This window comes from Bombina bombina, chromosome 5 (assembly GCF_027579735.1).
Source record: "Bombina bombina isolate aBomBom1 chromosome 5, aBomBom1.pri, whole genome shotgun sequence".
Classification (NCBI taxonomy): Eukaryota; Metazoa; Chordata; class Amphibia; order Anura; family Bombinatoridae; genus Bombina; species Bombina bombina.
In genome coordinates this window covers 804380726-804402531 of record NC_069503.1, presented here as the reverse complement: position 1 = coordinate 804402531, position 21806 = coordinate 804380726, and the positions used below count along the sequence as shown (strand labels likewise).

At 41.1% G+C, this 21806-nt stretch overlaps 1 protein-coding gene across 1 annotated transcript in view; it reads right to left on the bottom strand.

The window, feature by feature from the left end:
* CEP76 (centrosomal protein 76) overlaps positions 1-21806 on the bottom strand; it is an 88414-nt gene that overhangs the window by 47638 nt on the left and 18970 nt on the right. Inside the window, exons 5-8 of the mRNA XM_053714897.1 lie at positions 14983-15207; positions 14555-14740; positions 13207-13304; positions 145-273 (exon numbers count right to left, since the gene is read on the bottom strand). Of these exons, the coding sequence (XP_053570872.1) occupies positions 145-273; positions 13207-13304; positions 14555-14740; positions 14983-15207 (638 nt within the window). The remainder of the gene's footprint in view (positions 1-144; positions 274-13206; positions 13305-14554; positions 14741-14982; positions 15208-21806) is intronic.

The following is a 21806-nucleotide window of genomic DNA, read 5'->3' as shown; positions in this document are numbered from 1 at the left end:
GGGAATAAACTTTTACACTGCAAGAAACCAAAAACACATTGTCTTACACAGTAAACGGCATAAACTACAATGCAATTCTGGGGGGGTGAGAAAACAGTATTAAATTAATTAAAAGAAGTCATAAGATACAGCTTTACTTCAAACCTGTGCAAAAATCTTTACAAGCCTTGAGTTATGTGATGGTCGGATCTGTAGGTACTCTCTCCACCACTGCTTTGCATATACCAAAAACAATCGCTCCTTCTCTGCAGTCTTCTGTCTCTCTAATGTAAGCTGCAAAACAATACTTTATAATTTCATTCATGCAACACTGAATACAATAGTCAAGCATTATTTATTTTATTGAGGTTTATTACAAGGCATACACGCAGTAGAAAGCTGTGAATTTTACAGTAAAGCAAGTACATCAATGAAAAACAAAAATGTATACTTACATGATAAATTTCTTTCTTTCTGGACATGGAGAGTCCACAACGTCATTACAATTACTAGTGGGATATTCAGCTCTTGGCCAGCAGGAGGAGGCAAAGAGCACCTCAGCAAATCTGTTAAGTGTAACTTCCCTTACTCATAATCCCCAGTCATTCAGCTGAAGGAAAAAATGGAAAAAGAAACACAGGCGTGAAAAGGTGCCTGAGGTTTACTCAAAAAAAAAAAAAAAAAACAACTGCCGAATTACAATAAAGAAGAGGGCGGGTTGTGGACTCTCCATGTCTGGAAAGAAAGAAATTTATCAGGTAAGCATAAATTTTGTTCTCTTTCCTAAGACATGGAGAGTCCACAACGTCATTCCAATTACTAGTGGGAACCAATAACCAAGCTAGAGGACAATGAATAAACAGGGAGGGAGAAAAAAGGCAGGAGGACCTAAACAGAAGGCACCACCGCTTGAAGAGCCTTTCTCCAAAAAGAAGCCTCAGCCGAGGCAAAAGTATTACATTTGTAGAATTTGTAAAAAGTATGCAGAGAGGACCCTGTTGCCGCCTTGCAAATCTGTTCCACAGAAGCTTCATTTTTGAAAGCCCAAGAGGAGATAGCCCTAGTGGAATGAGCCGTAATTCTCTCAGAAGGCTGCTGACCAGCAGTCTCATAAGCCAAACGAATCAAACTTCTCAACTAGAGAGACAGTAGTAGAAGTAGCCTTCTGACCCTTACGCTTTCCAAAGAAAACAACAAACATGGCAGAAGATTGCCGAAAATCTTTAGTAGCTTGTAAGTAAAATTTTAGAGCCCGCACAACATCCAAGTTATGCAAAAGACGTTCCTTATGAGAAGGATTAGAGAGAGAAAAAAAAAAAAAAGGAACAGCAATTTCCCGATTAATGTTTCGATCCGACACCACCTTAGGGAGAAAACCCAATTTAGTACGAAGGACCGCCTTATCTGCATGAAAAATAAGGTACAGAGAATCACACTGCAGAGCTGAAAGCTCAGAAACTCTGCAAGCGGAAGAAATAGCAAGAAGAAACAAAACCTTCCAAGATAACAATTTTATATCAACAACATGCATCGGCTCAAACGGAGCCTGCTGCAAAACTTTTAAGAACTAGATTAAGGCTCCACAGGTTTAAACACAGGCCTGATTCTAACCAGGGCCTGAACAAAGGCTTGAACATCTGGTAAGTCTGCCAGACGTTTGTGTAAAAAGGATAGACAATGCAGAAATCTGACCCTTTAGAGTACCGATCCATAAACCCTTCTCCAGGCCATCCTGAAGAAAAGACAAAATCCGGGGAATCCTCACCCGGCTCCAGGAGATCCCCTTAGATACGCACCAATAAAGATATTTATGTCATATCTTACGGTAAATCTTGCGAGCAACAGGTTTTCGAGCCTGAATCATAGTTTCAATGACTGCTTCAGAAAAACCCCGTCTAGACAGAACTAGGCGTTCATTTTCCAAGCAGTTGGCTTTAGAGAATCTAGGTTTGAATGGAAGAAAGGACCCTGAAGGTGCTTCCTCTGAGGTAACCTCCAAGGAGGTAGAGATGACATCCTTACCAGATCCGCGAACCAGATCCTGCGAGGCCATGCAGGAGCTATTAGGATCACCAATGTTCTCTCCTGTTTGATACGAGCAATGACTCCTGGAAGGAGAGCAAAAGGAGGAAAGAGATATGCCAGAGAAACCCTCCAAGGAACCACTAAGGCATCTATCAGAACGGCCTGAGGATCTCTTGACCTTGAACCGTACTTTGGAACCTTGGCATTTTGGCGGGACGCCATCAGATCCAACTCTGGAACCTCCCACTTGAGGGTTACCTGAGAGAACACTTCCAGATGGAGAGCCAACTCCCCGGATGAAAGTTCTGTCTGCTTAGAAAATCTGCCTCCCAGTTGTCCACTCCTGGAATGTGGATGCCAGATAGACAATTGTGGGCTTCCGCCCACTGCAGAATGCGAGTAACCTCCTTCATGGCTAAGGAACTCAGAGTCCCTCCCTGGTGGTTGATGTAAGCCACTGAGGTGATATTGTCCGACTGGAATCTGATAAACCGGACTAAAGACAGTTGAGGCCACGCCACTAGGGCATTGAAGATGGCTCTCAACTCCAAGATGTTTATGGGAAGAGAGGACTCTTCCCGAGGCCACAGGCCCTAAACCTTCAGAGGACCCCAAACAGCTCCCCATCCACCACGAGAGAGAGTCTCTTGTTAGAGGGTCCAGATATATCCTTTGAGATAAAACCGAATGATCCCTGTTCCATTGACGGAGCATACAAAGCTGCAGCGGTCCCAGATGGAACCGAGCAAAAGAAATGATGATGTCCATGTATGCCACCATCAGACCAATCACCTCCATGCATTGAGCCACAGATAGACAAAAGGCAGACAGGAGAGAAAGGCAGGAAGCAAGAATTTTGGATTTTCAGGAAAATTTTCAGTGGGGGGGGGGGGGGGGGAGAAATCTATTATTGTCCCTAGGAAACACACTATGGTAGATGGAATTAAAGAACTTTTCCAAATTTACCTTCCACCCATGGAAACGTAGAAAAGACAACATCTATGTATGATATTTTGCAAGTTGAAAAGATGACGCCTCAACCAAGATGTCGTCTACATAAGGCACCACTGCAATTCCCTGGGATCTGATCACTGCCAATAGTGCTCCCAGTACCTTTGTGAATATTCTGGGAGCCGTGGCAAGACCAAATGGAAGGGCAATAAACTGGAAATGCTTGTCCAGAATGGCAAATCTTAGAAATTGGTGATGATCCCAGTGAATGAGAACATGTAAGTACGCATCCTTCAGGTCTATAGTCGTCATGAACTGACCTTCCTGGACCAATGGAAGAATTGAACAAATAGTTTCCATCTTGAAGGACGGAACCCTGAGGAACTTGTTGAGACACTTTAAATCTAGGATGGGATGAAAATTTCCCTCCTTTTTGGGAACCACAAATAGATTTGAATAGAATTCTAGACCTTGTTCCTTTAAAAGGACAGGTACAATAACTCCCAGGGAGGTTAGGTCCTTTACGCAATTTAAGAAGGCCTCCCTCTTTACCTGGTTTGAGGATAATCTTGACAGGAGAAATCTGCCCCTTGGAGGGCAACACTTGAATCCTATCTTGTATTCCTGAGATACTATGTCCACAGCCCATGGATCTGGGACATTGCGAATCCAGGCCCGTCTGAAAAATGAAAAGTCTGCTTCCCCACCTGATCCACAATCGGATCGGGGGCATACCCTTCATGCTGATTTAGAGTCAATGGAGGGCTTCTTGTTTTGTTTTCCTTTGTTCCAGGGCTAGCTGGATTTCCAAAAGGACCTGGATTGCTCAGGTTTAGAAGAGGAAGACTTTTGTCCCTTAAAGTTGCAAAAGGAACGAAAATTAGAAGATTGTCGACCCCTAGGTCTTTTCTTCGTGTCCTGAGGTAGGAAAGATCCCTTACCACCTGTAATTTCTGAAATGATTTCCGCCAGACAAGGTCCAAACAGAGTTTTCCCCTTATAAGGTAAAGCTAAAAGCTTGGCCTTAGAAGAAGCATCAGCTGACCAAGATTTTAACCACAGAGCTCTGCGGGGTAGCACAGTGAAACTAGACATCTTAGCTCCCAGTCTAATCATTTGCATGTTGGCATCACAGATAAAGGTATTCGCCAATTTAAGAGCGTCAATCCTATCCTGGATCTCCTCTACTGTAGTTTCCTCAGAAATAAGATCAGCCAAGGGATCGCACCAATAAGATGCTGCATCTGCAACCGTGGCAATACTTGCTGCAGGTTGCCACTGCAATCCCTGATGGATGTACATCTTTTTCAAGTAAGCCTCTAGCTTCTTATCCATTGGATTATTAAAATAGCAACTATCCTCAATAGGAATGGTAGTTCTCATAGCAAGAGTAGAAATAGCTCCTTCTACCTTAGGTACAGTGTGCCATGAGTCACAAATAGAGTCAGCAACAGGAAACATCTTTTTAAAAACAGGGAGGAGTAAAAGAAACCCCTGGTTTATACCATTCCTGAGCTATAATTTCAGACATCTTCATTGGAATAGGAAAAACTTCCTCATAAGATGGAGAATCATAAACTCTATCCAGTTTATATGATTTAGTAGGGTTAACAGAAACCAAAGGTTCAGAGTCGTCCAACATAGCTAGGACCTCCTTCAGTAGTAACCGGAGGTGTTCAAGCTTAAATCTAAAATTCACTTCTTCAGATTCTGAAGATTTTTCTTCTAAAGTGTCAGAGCCTGAGATTTCACCTTCAAAATCTTCTGAAGAATTTTCCTGAGACAATTGAGAAATATTGGCTAATTCCGACTTAGAGGGGTCAAAAAACTTAGTAGCAGGCAAATGTTTAGATTTCCTAAATAAATAAACACCCCCATGAGTTTGAGAGGACACAGAAGGCACAGTATGAGACACAATTAAGGCTTGGGACGTTTGAGGAGAAAGCTGCGGCATGTCACGCACAGCAGAATCCTGAGAGACACTTGGCTCAGAAGGGAGAATCTTTTCCTTAAATTTTAACGTTTTAGCTACACATGAGGAACAAAACTGCATAGGTAGAGCAATCTGATTCTCTAAGCATAGCAAACATTTATCCAGAGAGATAGGCTGATCCTGTCAGAGGCTATAATATAAGGACAGGTCCCACTAGCAATAAACAGAACTGGAACTAAAATAAAAAATAGAAAATAAATCTTTTACTTTAGTAAATAATGAAGTGTAAAATATTAAGAGAGCGCAAGGGGTGGGACCGCTGTACTGCATAAAATGGCCCGTGTGAACGGGCTTTAGGATTAGTTGAACTATAAGTTACTAACATATAAAATAAAAATCTTTAAAAAGATACGACAACCGCCGACACTGAGCTTATTCTACAACTAAATAATGTGGATATATGGATATCAGATCTCTAGATCTTCATTTGTTAACCACCCATTTTTAGTTGAAATAATTTTTATTGAGAGCATTACAACATAAGATAAAGAAAAACAGATATTACAATTGTACAAGCCACTACCGGCTCACCCGTCAGTGGGTGTTACAAATCAGTAAATCTTGTTGGTATATACAAAAAGCTCAGTGTCGGCGGTTGTCGTATCTAAAGATTTTTATTTTATATGTTAGTAACTTATAGTTCAACAGGTCCCACTAGCAATAAACAGAACTGGAACTAAAATAAAAAATACGACAGGTCCCACTAGCAATAAACAGAACTGGAACTAAAATAAAAAATTGAAAATAAATCTTTTACTTTAGTAAATAATGAAGTGTAAAATATTAAGAGAGCGCAAGGGGTGGGACCGCTGTACTGCATAAAATGGCCCGTGTGAACGGGCTTTAGGATTAGTTGAACTATAAGTTACTAACATATAAAATAAAAATCTTTAAAAAGATACGACAACCGCCGACACTGAGCTTATTCTACAACTAAATAATGTGGATATATGGATATCAGATCTCTAGATCTTCATTTGTTAACCACCCATTTTTAGTTGAAATAATTTTTATTGAGAGCATTACAACATAAGATAAAGAAAAACAGATATTACAATTGTACAAGCCACTACCGGTTCACCCGTCAGTGGGTGTTACAAATCAGTAAATCTTGTTGGTATATACAAAAATCCCCACTTTCAGGCAGACCAACAGTGGCCAGACCTAATGCACCCTTTCTTTATTTTTGAAGAAAAATAAAACCCAAAAAGAAATATATAAAACAAAAAAAAAAGGAAACAGTAGTGGATAACAACAATAACAAATCAGATCACTGTGTACTCAACTCCCCCCTCCTCTCCTGTGGCTCCCAAACCATGTCATAAGCTAGTCGTAAGCTTAAATATGTAATTATCTCCAAATCCATCCCCTTCCTGAAATTCAATGAGGATCACCACTAGATCCCCTCATAATCCAGTAGAACCAAAGCTTACTGAAAGTTTCTATCTTGTTTTGTAGGTGGGCTGCTGTCTCGTGCATGGCATACATATTTGAGATTTTATTAATGATCTCTGACCAATCTGGGACCCCCACCTTCCAGTGTTTGGCGATTGAGGTCCTGACTATTGTGAGGATAATTCTAAAAAAGGTATTGATGTGAGAGTTGTAGTTCTTGTTTCTAATATTCAGTAGTGCTTGCGGGGCAGTGACTTCAATGTGGTCACCTAGCAAGTTGGATAAGAGATTTGAAGTCTGCCTCCAGATAACTTGAACTTTGTGGCACTCCCACCACATATGTATGTAGGTTCCCTTAATTTTACACCCTCTAAAACAGAAGTTGGGGCCCCCCTTGGTAGAGTGCGCTAGTCTCTCAGGTGTCAGGTACCATCGGAACACAGACTTAAGGCTATTCTCCCTAAGGTCTGCACTCAACAAACCTTTACTTACTTCATATGTTATACTATACCAATCTTCTCCTGTAAGCTCAATACCCAAGTCTCTTTCCCATCTGCTAACTATGGGTGGCATACTCTTAATGTTAGCTGATTGAATAGCTTGATACATATGTGAGATGGCTTGTTTGGGCCTAGTAGTTGCGCTACATTGCCTCCCAAGTGTAGTTGGCTGGTTCTCCCTTCCCTTAAGGGTATACGAACGGATAGCAGCGGAGATCTGCAAGTATATGAACCAGTGTAGGGGGTAGGGATTAATCTTTTCCTGTAATTGTATGAATGTGAGTATAGAGCCTCTCTGCAAAAAATCTGCTACCCTGTATAGGCCTTTGTTCTCCCATTTGTCTATGTGAATGTGGCAATCTCCTGAAAGTAAATATTCTAGTGGTCTTATGAGAGTATGTTCTGGAATTAACTTATGTGTATACATTGATTTGTTCCACTGTTTACGAGAGATCAAAAGTGCTTGTGGTTTAAAGCCCCCTGGGGCCTTCCATATCTCCCTCTTCCAAAGTGTATCATCTGGGGAGCTCAGTCCCCCCATGGATGTTTCCAAAGTTGGCCAAACAATATCGCAACCTCGTCTCCCTAATGTAGAGGTCTGAGTTAACCTAGCCGCTTGATAGTAATCCCATAGGTTTGGTAGGCCTATTCCCCCCAGTTGCCTATGTCTTGTGAGTAGAAGACCAGATATTCTCGCATGTTTTCCTCCCCTCAGATAAGTAATTAGTTTAGACTGAATAGTATCTAAGTCAGCTCTAGGGACCTCGATCGGCAATGTTCTAAAAAGATATAGGAGTCTAGGTAGAATATTCATTTTAACCGAGGAAAGTCTCCCATACCATGAGAAGCCATATTGTTGCCATTTCGCAATGTCATGTTTTATGATTTTGTATAACTGAAGATAGTTAGCCTGGTAAAGCTTACTAAAGTCTGGTGTCAATTTAACTCCTAAATACTTCACGTGGTCATATACCCACGCAAAGTCGAAGTTGATCTCAATTAGTTTGATAGTGGGCTTAGGTATTTCAATGGGAAGGGCTTCGCATTTTTCAATGTTAATTTTATAACCTGAGATGGTTGAAAATTTGTCCAGGATGTTGTAGACAATGGGCAGGGAAGTCAGTGGCCTAGTCAGTGTCAGAAGGACATCATCCGCGAATAATGTTATTTTATAGGACTTACCCCCTATCTCTAGACCTTTAATCTCTTCCTCTCCTCGAATATACTCCGCTAGGGGTTCTATGCAAATTGCAAAGAGCAGGGGGGATAATGGACACCCCTGTCGAGTGCCGTTAAGGATATTAAAAGTGCGAGATTGATGACCAATTGCTCTAACAAATGCAGTGGGGGTGGAATATAATGTGGTGATTGCCGAAAGAAAAGGTCCCCTAAAACCCATCTCCTCCATAACCTCTAACATATACCTCCAGTCCACCCTGTCGAATGCCTTCTCTGCGTCTAGGGAAAGAAGCAGAGAAGGCACCCCATGACTTTTAAGGTAGTCTATCACCGACACCATCCTTCTTATGTTGTCCGGGGCTTCCCTGTCTTTAATAAAGCCGACCTGATCTGGGTGGATTATACTGGGGAGAATGTGTTTTAGTCTGTTAGCCATGATTTTGGTAACTATTTTGATATCCTGGTTTATGAGGGAAATTGGTCTATAGCTGGCGCATTGCTTTGGCTCTTTTCCTGGCTTTGGGATGACCACTATTTTGGCTTGAAGTAGGTCTTTAGATAGTACCTCGCCTTCTAGAACATGATTTGCAAATTGTGTAAGATGTGGGGTTAGCATGCCTGCAAACATCTTGTAATATTCGCCCGGAAGACCGTCAGGTCCGGGAGCCTTTCCTGACTTAAGGTCCTTAATGGCCTGTGCCACCTCCATCGTGGTAATTTTGGAGTTTAGTGAGTCTCTATCCGAGTCTGTAATTTTCCTCAGATTTGCCTTAGAGAGAAAATCCCCAAGCAAACCTTTGGTGGAGGCGTTGTGAGACACTTTGTTCCCATCATATAGTTCTTGATAAAAGGAAGCAAAGGCATCTACAATTTCTTGAGGATGACTTGTCTCATCACCATCTCTTTTACATATCGAGGGGATTGACATGGCCGAATAATTGTCTCTAATCTTTTTGGCTAAATATTTATCTGGCTTGTTGGCATATAAGAAATATTGAGTTTTCATTCTATGGGCATATTTTATCGATTGACTATTGAGAATCTCATTAAGCTGCTGTCTTTTTTGGTCTAATTGTCTTAAGATGGGGGTGCTCAGGGTTTGTTTATGTTTCTTCTCCAACATCTCAATATCTCTAGTCAATCCCTCCGCTACCTTCTGTGTTCTCTTTTTGAGCATCGCTTTCTCTTTTATTAATAAGCCCCTAACTACTGTTTTGTGAGCCGCCCATACCGAGACCGGACTATCTGTGGTGCCCTGATTGAAAGTCCAATACTCTTCCATAGCCCGCGTCAGTTTATTCTTTGTCTGTGTATTTTGAAGGCAAGATGGGTCAAATGTCCAGGTCTGGATTCTGCTAGAGTTGTGTATACCTTGGAGCGTCATCTGTGTGATAGAGTGATCTGACCATGTACACGGGTGTATTTTGGCTGATAGTAAAAGTGGATATAGAATTTGACTTATCATAATATAATCTAGTTTAGAGTAGCTAGTGTGTGCAGCTGAGAAATATGTCGTATCTGCTGTAACCCCGTATAAAGATTTCCACGTGTCAACCAGAGTATGTGGGGACAATGAGTTTGAGACAGCTTTAGCCACTGCTCGCATGCGGGCCAGTTTTTTGGAGGGACGTGGTTGGTGCGTGTAAATGAGTGCCTGAAGGTCAACGTTAAAGTCCCCCGCTAAAATTATCCTAATTTGTGACCAGCCTGTTAGTAAATGCGTGATCTCCTTAAAGAACACGTCTTGCTTTTCGTTTGGGGCATAAATATTGCAGAACAGGATCTCTACTCCCTGTAATTGGCCCAGTACTAATAAATATCTACCATCTTTGTCTGCTATTGTGTTAGTATGTGTAAAGTGTAGTGAGGAGTGCAGCAGTATTGATACTCCTCTTTTTTTCTCCCCAGCAGTGGAGTGAAAGCTTTGTTGGAAACCTCTAGACCAGTATTTGGGGATTTGTGGTTTGGTGAGGTGGGTTTCCTGTAAAAAAATGACATTTGCTTGGAGGTTCCTATAGTGGTTAAAAGCTGTGCGCCTTTTAATATCCGTGTTTAGCCCTCTCACATTGTGCGAGACTAAATTAATTGTCGGGAGAGCCATAAATATGTGTGTGGGATTTTCGTGCAATGATCCCTAAGAAACCCCATAAACTATATATAGCTAGGGAGGATTGTTGGTGAGACATGGAGAGGAGCCCGTAGGCAGCCCAGGATCTGGATGTACTTTGGTATAGAAATGTCACAGTAGAGATATCATTTCCACAGCATCTATTATTTACAAAAAAACAGTTTGGCAGCAAACATAATAAAAACCTGTATTGAACAATAAGAACAGTTTGATTACCTGAGTGTCTTGGCACATTCATATGTCTAACATAAAAAAGGAGGAATGTGCAGTGTTTCTAAAATTAGCATGTTTAGAACAATTAGTAAATGAGCTAAAATAGTATAAGCATTTCTGAAATGGTCATATTATCAAATCCCATCCCCCGCTAGGAGAACATACAGCAACTCAAAACATTACCAGTATTACCTAGTGGATCAGTTCATGTTTTAACTTTTTTCTTTTTTGCCACTTTGGTCCATCTGGCTTTTCTCACCGGATTCTGCTGCTCTTTACTCGTAGAGTGCTGTGGAATGACAGAGTCCTCCGGTAAAACTGGCAAGTCAATGTTGAGATATTGGCATAGCTCCGGGATGTCTTGCGCAGATCTAATAGTGAACAGCTTGTGGTTGTGGGAAATATGTAGGGCAAAAGGATATCCCCATCTATATGGGATATTTTGCTTCCTCAGCATGGATGTAAGAGGGCGTAAAGCAAATCTTCTCTGAAGAGTGCGGATACATAAGTCCTGAAAAAACTGAATAACCTGTCCCTGGTATTTAAAAGGTTGATGTCTTCTAGACGCTGACATGATAGTTTCTCTGTCCGGGAAACGGAGCATTTTAACGATGACATCGCGGGGTGGAAGGCCCTCTTTTGGTTTTGGTTTCAGGGCCCTGTGGGCTCTTTCCATGGTAAAGTCTGAATCTCCTTCTTCACCTGTAATAGCTTTAAACAGGCGTGTCAGATATGAGTGTAAATCTGAGGTTTCCACACTCTCCGGTATCCCCTTGAGTCTAATGTTGTTCCTCCTATTTCTGTTTTCTAGGTCCTCCATCTTATCCTGGAGGTCTAGAATTTGTTGCTGGTGAGAAGCAATTGACTCAGAGTTAGTTGCCATGCCTTCGGCTATAGACTCTTGATCATTCTCTACCGCCTCCACTCTATCCCCTAGCTCAGACAGATCTTGTTTTATCTCAGCTAGACTGCCTGTAACAGAGGAGTGCAGATTGTCAATTTTATTCATTAGTTTTTCTAGGCCTGAGGCCATATCTTCTTTAGAGACCAATGTGTGAAATTCAGCTTTTGTTAAACTTGTAGTCCTTCCAAAGGAGTCTGATGTATTTAAAGCGGTAGCCTGGCTCCCTTCCTCCTCCTCCTCAGCTGGTTCTGTTACTGTTAGTCCCTTTGCTGGCTTGAGGTATTGGTCTAATGCCGTTGATTTCTGATTTCTATCTGGTTTATTGGGTTTCCTGGCGGCCATGTTAGATAAGCACCAGTCTAAGACTCAGCAGATTTGCAAGAACTTTCACAAAGAAACCCAAAATGAGGTCTTGTCAGCAAATGATTCCAAAGTGTCCCAGAGGAAATGTGAGGCTTTAAAAGTTCTGCGCACTGGATGTATAGGTGCTCAGTGACCCTATTGTCTTGCTTGTTCTATTCCTTTCCCACCTCTGAGATGTCAGTGGGTATCACACCAATGTTATAGACCTATTAGGGCATCACTGTTCCTTTATTGTGCCAAAAAATAAAGCAAATATGCCAGTTAAAATCTCTCCTGACTTCGCCCAGTATCTCCCTCTGTCACTATGCAGTGTGTATGCTGCGCAGCCTGTACTGCCTTTGTCTGTTAGGCAAGTCCTCGTGGGACACTACTACTCCTGATGGTGGAGCCTATTCAACCGGGTAGGTCTAAGAATTTAATGAGAGCGTATGACCTCTGTATACCTCCTCCGATTGAGCTGGCCGTTATGTGGAAGCCGCGGCAAGCGCAGTAATTGCGTTGCTGTATTCCCGTTGCCGGGTTATGCAGCGTCACTCACCCCGTACTTTCTGGTCTCTTTTTGGGGATACCTCCCTCTTGTCTATTATCCTCTTGCTTCTGCACTACTCGGGTGAGTCTGCAGCTGATGTGATAGCAGGCCGGTCACAAGAGCAGTCTCTGACAGTGTTAGCTCCGGTGCGTGGCAGGCTGTAAACTGTGTTAGGCCTCAGAAGCAAAACCGCTGTTGCTATTAGCTTTACCGTAGCAAATGTTCTCCGGTGGGATAGCTTCACCTTAGATGCCTCTCGACATAAGCTTATGCAGGAATGTAGAGCTGAATAAACATGCTATTATAGTGATAGTCTTTAATTACTGCACGGAGCTACCAAGTTAAGCTGCCATCTTAGAGCTTGGCTAGACTCCGCCCCCAACCACCCATTTTTAAAAGCATACTAAGAGTGAACAAGACATAGTCAAGCATTATATCTTTGAATGACAAGCAAGAGCATGACTAAAAATGAAAGAAAGAAAAAAAGGAAGGGATTTATGCACTAACTTTTAATACCAAAGTATTTATAAAAAAAAAAAAAAAAGAAAGAAAGAAAACTAAAAAAAATGGATCACAAAGACCTCTTCCAACTCGCAGGTGAAGTCAAAGGGTACCAAGAGGTGAAAAAAAGAGAGAAGCTCACAGACACATTTCAGATCCATATTATTTATTTTTACTTTTTTTAAATTATGTTGGTATTAAAAGTTACATTTTAGTAGCATAAATCCCTTCTTTCTTTTTAGTTTGTTTAGTATATTAAGGGATATTGCACTGGATTGGGTGTTCATTCATTTTTATGTTCACCTAATTTGTTCAATAATTTAACTTGTATCACAGTGTCAGTGTAATTTATTGCTTTAGCAACAGCACAAAACACTCATTAAATCATGCTTACTCTCTTCCCTGAGAAATAAATAAAAAAAAGGACAAAATTCACTAGATTGTTAGCTAGCCTAGGCATGCACTTAAGAATATTGAGGCTAGTGCAGCGATGTTAATAAAGGTGGGGATCATTGGCAGGAACAAAATGTGAAAAGGGGTCTTCACCTGAGTGTTAACGATCTCTTGAGAAAGAACCTGATTAAGCTGAGGATATAACTCCAGTTTTATATTCAAGATGCCAGCAGACACTTTGCATTCAGATCCTTAAAACAAAAAAAAAAAAGGTACAGATATTAAAGGGCCATTATACACTCATTTTTTCTTTGCATAAATGTTTTGTAGATGATCTATTAATAAAGCCCATAAAGTTAGTTTTTTTTAAAAAATGTATAATTTTGCTTATTTTTAAATAACATTGCTCTGATTTTCAGACTCCTAACCAAGCCCCATAGTTTTATTTGAATACCGTCAGCTACCTTCTCCTGCTTGCTCCCGTTTGTGTAAAGGGTCTTTTCATATGCAAAAGAATGGAGGGGGGAGTGTCTTATTTCCCACTTGCAGTGGGCTTTCCAACTGCCTTTTCAACAGAGCTAAACTGAAAGCTTCTAAGTACGTTTTTAAACCATTTTATACTGGATTTTTATATCAGTATCTGTGCATCATATTCTTTATAGTAGTGTCTATTACATGCAGTTATATGAAAATGAGTGTATACTGTCCCTTTAATGTTAAGTTAGATTTTATAAAGCAAAGCAATGAGTCTAATAAAGCAACTGAAAGGATACAGTAGTGATTTTAAAATGAAATTACGGTCAAAGTGTTTAATTTTTAACAAAAGTACTGGCTGATTTAAAAATATGCATTTCAAAATTATATTTTAGAATCAAACAAACAATTATTTTGCTAAAATGCAGCATTTGTGTGTTTTCCTGATCACTCTGTTTCATATACCAATATTGTCTTTGTGTCCATATATCTTAACTATTATTGTTTTAATTTTTCTAAAACAGAAAATATTGGAGTCACAAAGGCAATGAGAAAGATGTATTTAAAGGGACATTGTTTTGGTAACAATGTATAGTTTTGCTTATTTTTAAGTAATACAAGCCCCAAAGTTTTCGATGTATACTGATGTTTACAGACACCTGCTTGTGTTTGGGTCTTTTTATATGCAGGGGAGGAGTGTCTGCTTTTCCTGCTTTCTCAGTCAATTTCAGTGGGTGTCCCAGCCTAACCTCATCAACAGTGCTAAATAAGGAGCTTCTAAGTACATTTTTAAAAATGTTTTATACTGGATTTTTATATCAGTATCTGTGCATATTTTTCTTTATAGTAGTGTCTATTACATGCTGTTATATGAAAATCGGTATATACTGTCCATATAAATCTATGGTGCCCCGGATCCATCCACAAGAGCTTAATATTTCTTGTCTCAAAAAAGGCAAGTTCAGATATAATTTGCATCATCCTAAAACAAAAGCAGCATTGCATAGGTTACCTTGGGTAGTCTTACCTACTCCATAGAGTTCTACAGCCGTGCTCATCACACCTCTCTCTGTGGCAAGAACATAGCGCCACTCCAGAAAGTGAGATGCGACTAAGGTGGTTTCACCTGATGGGTCTGTTTTGATTAACACTAAGTGCACAGGATCACAAATTGATAACATAGTAGTTGGGTCAGCCATTCTGCTTCCATCTCCTTAACAAACAAAAAAAAAGAAGGATTATAAGCTGGTGTGAGGAGCCAAATGTGGTAAAAGAAAAGAGCAAGTTAAGTGATGATGAAATATTTAGTACTAAGAGAAAGATATGAGGATACCTGTGTTAGTAAGAGCTTTGTACAATAAGGATTTTGAACTTTATTGTGATCAATGTGGAAACTCTGAGGAAAAGATTAGCACAGTGGGCCTAACAACAGATATATCTGAAAATGAGTCTTACCCAAGCTATCTTTATGCACTTCCAGCAAGAATCCATCCTGAAAGTCTGGCTCACATGCACATGGTATTGGTTTGGAGCGAAAACGTTGGTTTCGGAAATGTAAACTGAGGATAAAAGTAGAGCAGACCTGGCCTGGCAGAGGCTCTGGTTCTTGTAAATGTTCTAAAAAAGCTTTACCGCCCAATACTTGCAGATGGAGATATCTCCTTGTGGGGTCAATATTTGCTGGGGGGGGAAAAAACAAAAAAAAAACATGGTTAGGAATTTTAGGCTTATAAGAAACTAATTCATGCACATTTTACAGAGATAGTATTTTTTATATGAAATTAAGTTAGGACTCTGTATATATACAGATTCAAATACTTTAAACATACATACAAGTTAAATTATCCACTTTTGCATATAAGAGAGAGCTATTTAAAAATGTTAACTCTGTTTTGCATTAAAAAGGGTAAGTTCAAGAGAAGAATAGTAGATTGGTGCACACTCCCCTTAAATCATAATAGACTCTGGGTGACACTGGAACATGATCTCACTAAGTCCACACAACTAGGGTCGCACTGTTGGCAACCTAAGGGAAACCAACCATTACTAACCAAAGATTACCCAATAATAAAAACAAACATTCGATGTATGGTTAAATGTGCTCCACAGGCATAAACACATATCTACGATCCTCTCTCCCTTGACAACTGCATTGTCCAATGCCGACTTCCCAATAGGGATACCCTTAACGCCAAAGGTGCCGAGTGGTTTAGACTGTCTACTTCCATTATACACTCTGATTGAAGAGGGAAAGCTCGTCTCAAAGCAACACCTAGAAGAACTGACTGCCACACATTTTACACACTGGTTGGGACACCTACAGCTTAAGCACTTCATTGATTCTCACAAGCACTTGATCATAAGAGACCGTACCCCACTGGAGAAATTTTGCACTCAAGACTTTCCACAGGCACATATGATTTCCTCCTTATACCAACTTTTACTCACACCTCTAGAGACTTTACAAACACCAACAATTAGCTCTTGGCACAAAGAACTTCCATACACTCTCACAGAACATGAATGGCTGATATTCCAGAATACAGCTAGATCTGCACACTCAGCAACCTTATTGGAAACAAACTATAAATTTTTACTCCGCTGGTATCTTACTCCACATAGGTTAAAATTTATCTTTCCTGAGGCATCTGACAGATGCTGGAGAAAATGTACAGGGAAGGGGACTCCCTTCCATATATGGTGGGAATGCCCTAAAATAGAAAACTTCTGGAGGAGTATCAATGACGAGTTATGTAAGTTACTAAATTTTGATATTACACTAGACCCTATGGTGTATTTATTTCATATTATCCCTAAATTCCCCTTCAAACAACACACATCACTTTTCCAATTAGCTATATGCAGAGCAAAACAAGTTATCCCTAGACTTTGGAAATCAGAATCCGAACCAATGTTATCGATGTGGCTGGCACAGATGGAAATTAATTTAGCACTAGAGAGGTTTTATTATTACACAGTGGGAAGACTAGACTATTTAGCAGAAATGATGTTTTTTTGGGAATCATTAGCATCCTAGAGCACAGCAGAGATAGAGACCCACATGAGCGGAGATAGTATTTCCCTTTATCTACCTTTCCGAAGTGAGAAAAGCTCAAACTCATATCGTTGCAATTCAAAACTAATGTTTCAGGAATAATTGTTTGCATGTTAAATTGTTGTTAAGTTGTTAACCTCATAGATGACTAGCTTTGAAAGCAACTCGCCGTCTTGAAAATCTAGGTATAATACCCCCTAACTGTTTTAAACACGGTTCTTTGATACAGTTTTCAAATGTTATAGGGAACTACGAGAAAGACTGAAATCCGAAGCAATAACTCTGATGGACTTGAACAGGAATGTATTCCTTTCTCTTTTTTTCTCTTTTTCTGTGGAAAGACCTTTGTATTTGTTTCTTTGATATTATGTACACCCTTGATATATCTAAATATAGAAAAGATTAAACAAAAAGGGTAAGTTCAAGCTTTTAGTTTAAAACAAACATGAAATGCATGTTTATAAAAACATGAAAAATAAATCTAAAATGCCTCTTTTAGATACAATGAAGTTAAAGGACTTTAAATGGTCATGAAATTCAGTTTTCTTCTTCTTTCTTTCATGATTCAGATAGAGCATACCATTTTAAACAACTTTCAAACTTACTTATACAGGTATGGACACCTTTTTTTGGTTTGCATTATCTTTCTTTTACTATTATATGCAGTTTTTTCATGAATAACAGTCACATTAAAAAAAACAGGAGATACAAGAGTAAAAACCAGAAGCCAATGAAAGGGCTACTCTGGTTAAGACAGCAAAAACTGACCAATCAGCTTAATTATTAAGTCCATAAACTGACCAATGAGCACCCAACTTCCTATTTCTTGCTTGATGTTAAAGGAGATACAGTTCATCAAAAAATAAACTAGTGAAACAAAACTATTTGCAAAACAAAAACAGGAAAACAGAATCCAAATGAAGACAACCAAAAGTCTGTTGAATTTGGAATGCCAGGAACTTCCTTGATGAAACCATTTGAAGAGACGGGACAAGCTTGAAATTTTCGATTGTAGCGGAATACAGTGACTTGCCTGAGATGGCAGGAAGCCACTTTCTGGAGATCATGATTATTGGAAGGTAACTACTGGAGGACAAGATCTTTGTCTTGAAGTTCTTGGATTCCAGGGTCTACCTCGGTAAGAAAAAAAAATTGGAGGAAGGAGGATCTTGGAACTGTCTCTGGTGTTGTATAAAATGATAGATATATTGATTGATTGATTTTCAAATTGATAGAATAAGAGTCACAGCCGGAAAAGCTGCGTCTTCCTTTCCCGGCCTGTTTAAAGAAAAACAGAATTTATGCTTACCTGATAAATTACTTTCTCCAATGGTGTGTCCGGTCCACGGCGTCATCCTTACTTGTGGGAATATCTCTTCCCCAACAGGAAATGGCAAAGAGTCCCAGCAAAGCTGGCCATATAGTCCCTCTTAGGCTCCGCCCACCCCAGTCATTCGACCGACGGACAGGAGGAAAATATATAGGAGAAACCATATGGTACCGTGGTGACTGTAGTTAGAGAAAATAATTCATCAGACCCGATTAAAAAACCAGGGCGGGCCGTGGACCGGACACACCGTTGGAGAAAGTAATTTATCAGGTAAGCATAAATTCTGTTTTCTCCAACATTGGTGTGTCCGGTCCACGGCGTCATCCTTACTTGTGGGAACCAATACCAAAGCTTTAGGACACGGATGAAGGGAGGGAGCAAATCAGGTTACCTAAACGGAAGGCACCACGGCTTGCAAAACCTTTCTCCCAAAAATAGCCTCCGAAGAAGCAAAAGTATCAAATTTGTAAAATTTTGAAAAGGTATGAAGCGAAGACCAAGTCGCCGCTTTGCAAATCTGTTCAACAGAAGCCTCATTTTTAAAGGCCCAGGTGGAAGCCACAGCTCTAGTAGAATGAGCTGTAATCCTTTCAGGGGGCTGCTGCCCAGCAGTCTCATAGGCTAAGCGTATTACGCTCCGAAGCCAAAAAGAAAGAGGTTGCAGAAGCCTTTTGACCTATCCTCTGTCCAGAGTAAACAACAAACAGGGAAGATGTTTGACGAAAATCTTTAGTCGCTTGTAAGTAAAACTTTAAAGCACGGACTACGTCCAAATTATGTAAAAGACGTTCCTTCTTTGAAGAAGGATTAGGACACAATGATGGAACAACAATCTCTTGATTGATATTCTTGTTGGAAACTACCTTAGGTAAAAACCCAGGTTTTGTACGCAGAACTACTTTATCTGTATGGAAAATCAGATAAGGAGAATCACATTGTAAAGCTGATAACTCAGAAACTCTACGAGCTGAGGAAATAGCCATCAAAAACAGAACTTTCCAAGATAAAAGTTTGATATCAATGGAATGAAGGGGTTCAAACGGAACTCCTTGAAGAACCTTAAGAACCAAGTTTAAGCTCCATGGAGGAGCAACAGGTTTAAACACAGGCTTAATTCTAACCAAAGCCTGACAAAATGCCTGGACGTCTGGAACCTCTGCCAGACGCTTGTGCAAAAGGATAGACAGAGCAGAAATCTGTCCCTTTAAAGAACTAGCTGATAATCCTTTATCCAAACCCTCTTGGAGAAAGGACAATATCCTAGGAATCCTAACCTTACTCCATGAGTAATTCTTGGATTCACACCAATGAAGATATTTGCGCCATATCTTATGGTAGATTTTCCTGGTTACAGGCTTTCGTGCCTGTATTAAGGTATCAATGACTGACTCGAAGAAGCCACGCCTTGATAAAATCAAGCGTTCAATCTCCAGGCAGTCAGTCTCAGAGAAATTAGATTTGGATGATTGAAAGGACCTTGTAGTAGAAGGTCTTGTCTCAGAGGCAGAGGCCAAGGTGGAAAGGATGACATGTCCACCAGGTCTGCATACCAGGTCCTGCGTGGCCACGCAGGCGCGATCAAGATCACAGATGCTCTCTCCTGTTTGATTTTGGCAATCAGTCGAGGGAGCAGAGGAAACGGTGGAAACACATAAGCCAGGTTGAAGAACCACGGTGCTGCTAGAGCATCTATCAGCGTCGCTTCTGGGTCCCTGGACCTGGATCCGTAACAAGGAAGCTTGGCGTTCTGGCGAGACGCCATGAGATCCAATTCTGGTGTGCCCCAACGATGAACCAATTGAGCAAACACCTCCGGATGGAGTTCCCACTCCCCCGGATGAAAAGTCTGACGACTTAGAAAATCCGCCTCCCAGTTCTCTATACCTGGGATATGGATCGCCGATAGATGGCAAGAGAGAGTCTCTGCCCAGCGAATTATCTTGGAGACTTCTAACATCGCTAGGGAGCTCCTGGTCCCCCCTTGATGGTTGATGTAAGCCACAGTCGTGATGTTGTCCGACTGAAATCTGATGAACCTCAGGGTTGCTAACTGAGGCCAAGCTAGAAGAGCATTGAAAATTGCTCTTAACTCCAGAATATTTATTGGGAGGAGTTTCTCCTCCTGAGTCCACGATCCCTGAGCCTTCAGGGAATTCCAGACTGCACCCCAACCTAGAAGGCTGGCATCTGTTGTTACAATTGTCCAATCTGGCCTGCGAAAGGTCATACCTTTGGACAGATGGACCCGAGATAGCCACCAGAGAAGAGAATCTCTGGTCTCTTGATCCAGATTTAGCAAAGGGGACAAATCTGTGTAATCCCCATTCCACTGACTGAGCATGCATAATTGCAGCGGTCTGAGATGTAGGCGCGCAAATGGCACTATGTCCATCGCCGCTACCATTAAGCCGATTACTTCCATGCACTGAGCCACCGAAGGGCGCGGAATGTAGTGAAGAACACGGCAGGAATTTAGAAGCTTTGATAACCTGGACTCCGTCAGGTAAATTTTCATTTCTACAGAATCTATCAGAGTTCCTAGGAAGGAAACCCTTGTGAGGGGTGATAGAAAACTCTTACCCTCGTTCACTTTCCACCCATGCGACCTCAGAAATGCCAACACTATGTCCGTATGAGATTTGGCAATTTGGAAGTTTGACGCCTGTATCAGGATGTCGTCTAGATAAGGGGCCACTGCTATGCCCCGTGGTCTTAGGACCGCCAGAAGAGACCCCAGAACCTTTGTAAAAATTCTTGGGGCTGTAGCTAACCCGAAGGGAAGAGCCACAAACTGGTAATGCCTGTCTAGAAAGGCAAACCTTAGGAACCGATGATGATCTTTGTGAATCGGTATGTGAAGGTAAGCATCCTTCAAATCCACTGTGGTCATGTACTGACCCTCCTGGATCATAGGTAGGATTGTCCGAATAGTTTCCATTTTGAACGATGGAACTCTGAGGAATTTGTTTAAGATCTTTAGATCCAAAATTGGTCTGAAGGTTCCCTCTTTTTTGGGAACCACAAACAGATTTGAATAAAATCCCTGTCCTTGTTCCATCTGTGGAACTGGATGGATCACTCCCATTATTAGGAGGTCTTGCACACAGCGTAAGAATGCCTCTTTCTTTATCTGGTTTACAGATAATCTCGAAAGGTGAAATCTCCCTTGTGGGGGGGAAGATATCCCTGAGATATGATCTCCAACGCCCAGGGATCCTGAACATCTCTTGCCCACGGCTGGGCGAAGAGAGAAAGTCTGCCCCCTACTAGATCCGTTGCCGGATAGGGGGCCGTTCCTTCATGCTGTCTTAGAGGCAGCAGCAGGCTTTCTGGCCTGCTTGCCTTTGCTCCAGGCCTGGTTAGATTTCCAGGCAGGCTTGGATTGCGCAAAAGTTCCCTCTTGTTTTGTAGCAGAGGAAGTTGATGCTGCACCTGCCTTGAAGTTTCGAAAGGCACGAAAATTAGACTGTTTGGCCCTTGATTTGGCCCTGTCCTGAGGAAGGGTATGACCCTTACCTCCAGTAATGTCAGCAATAATTTCCTTCAAACCAGGCCCGAATAGGGTCTGCCCCTTGAAGGGAATGTTAAGTAATTTAGACTTTGAAGTCACGTCAGCTGACCAAGATTTAAGCCATAGCGCCCTATGCGCCTGGATGGCGAATCCAGAATTCTTAGCCGTTAGTTTAGTCAAATGAACAATGGCATCAGAAACAAAAGAATTAGCTAGCTTAAGTGTTCTAAGCTTGTCAAGTATTTCAGTCAATGGAGTAGCTGTCTGAAAGGCCTCTTCCAGAGACTCAAACCAGAACGCCGCAGCAGCAGTGACAGGAGCAATGCATGCAAGGGGCTGCAGGATAAAACCTTGTTGAATAAACATTTTCTTAAGGTAACCTT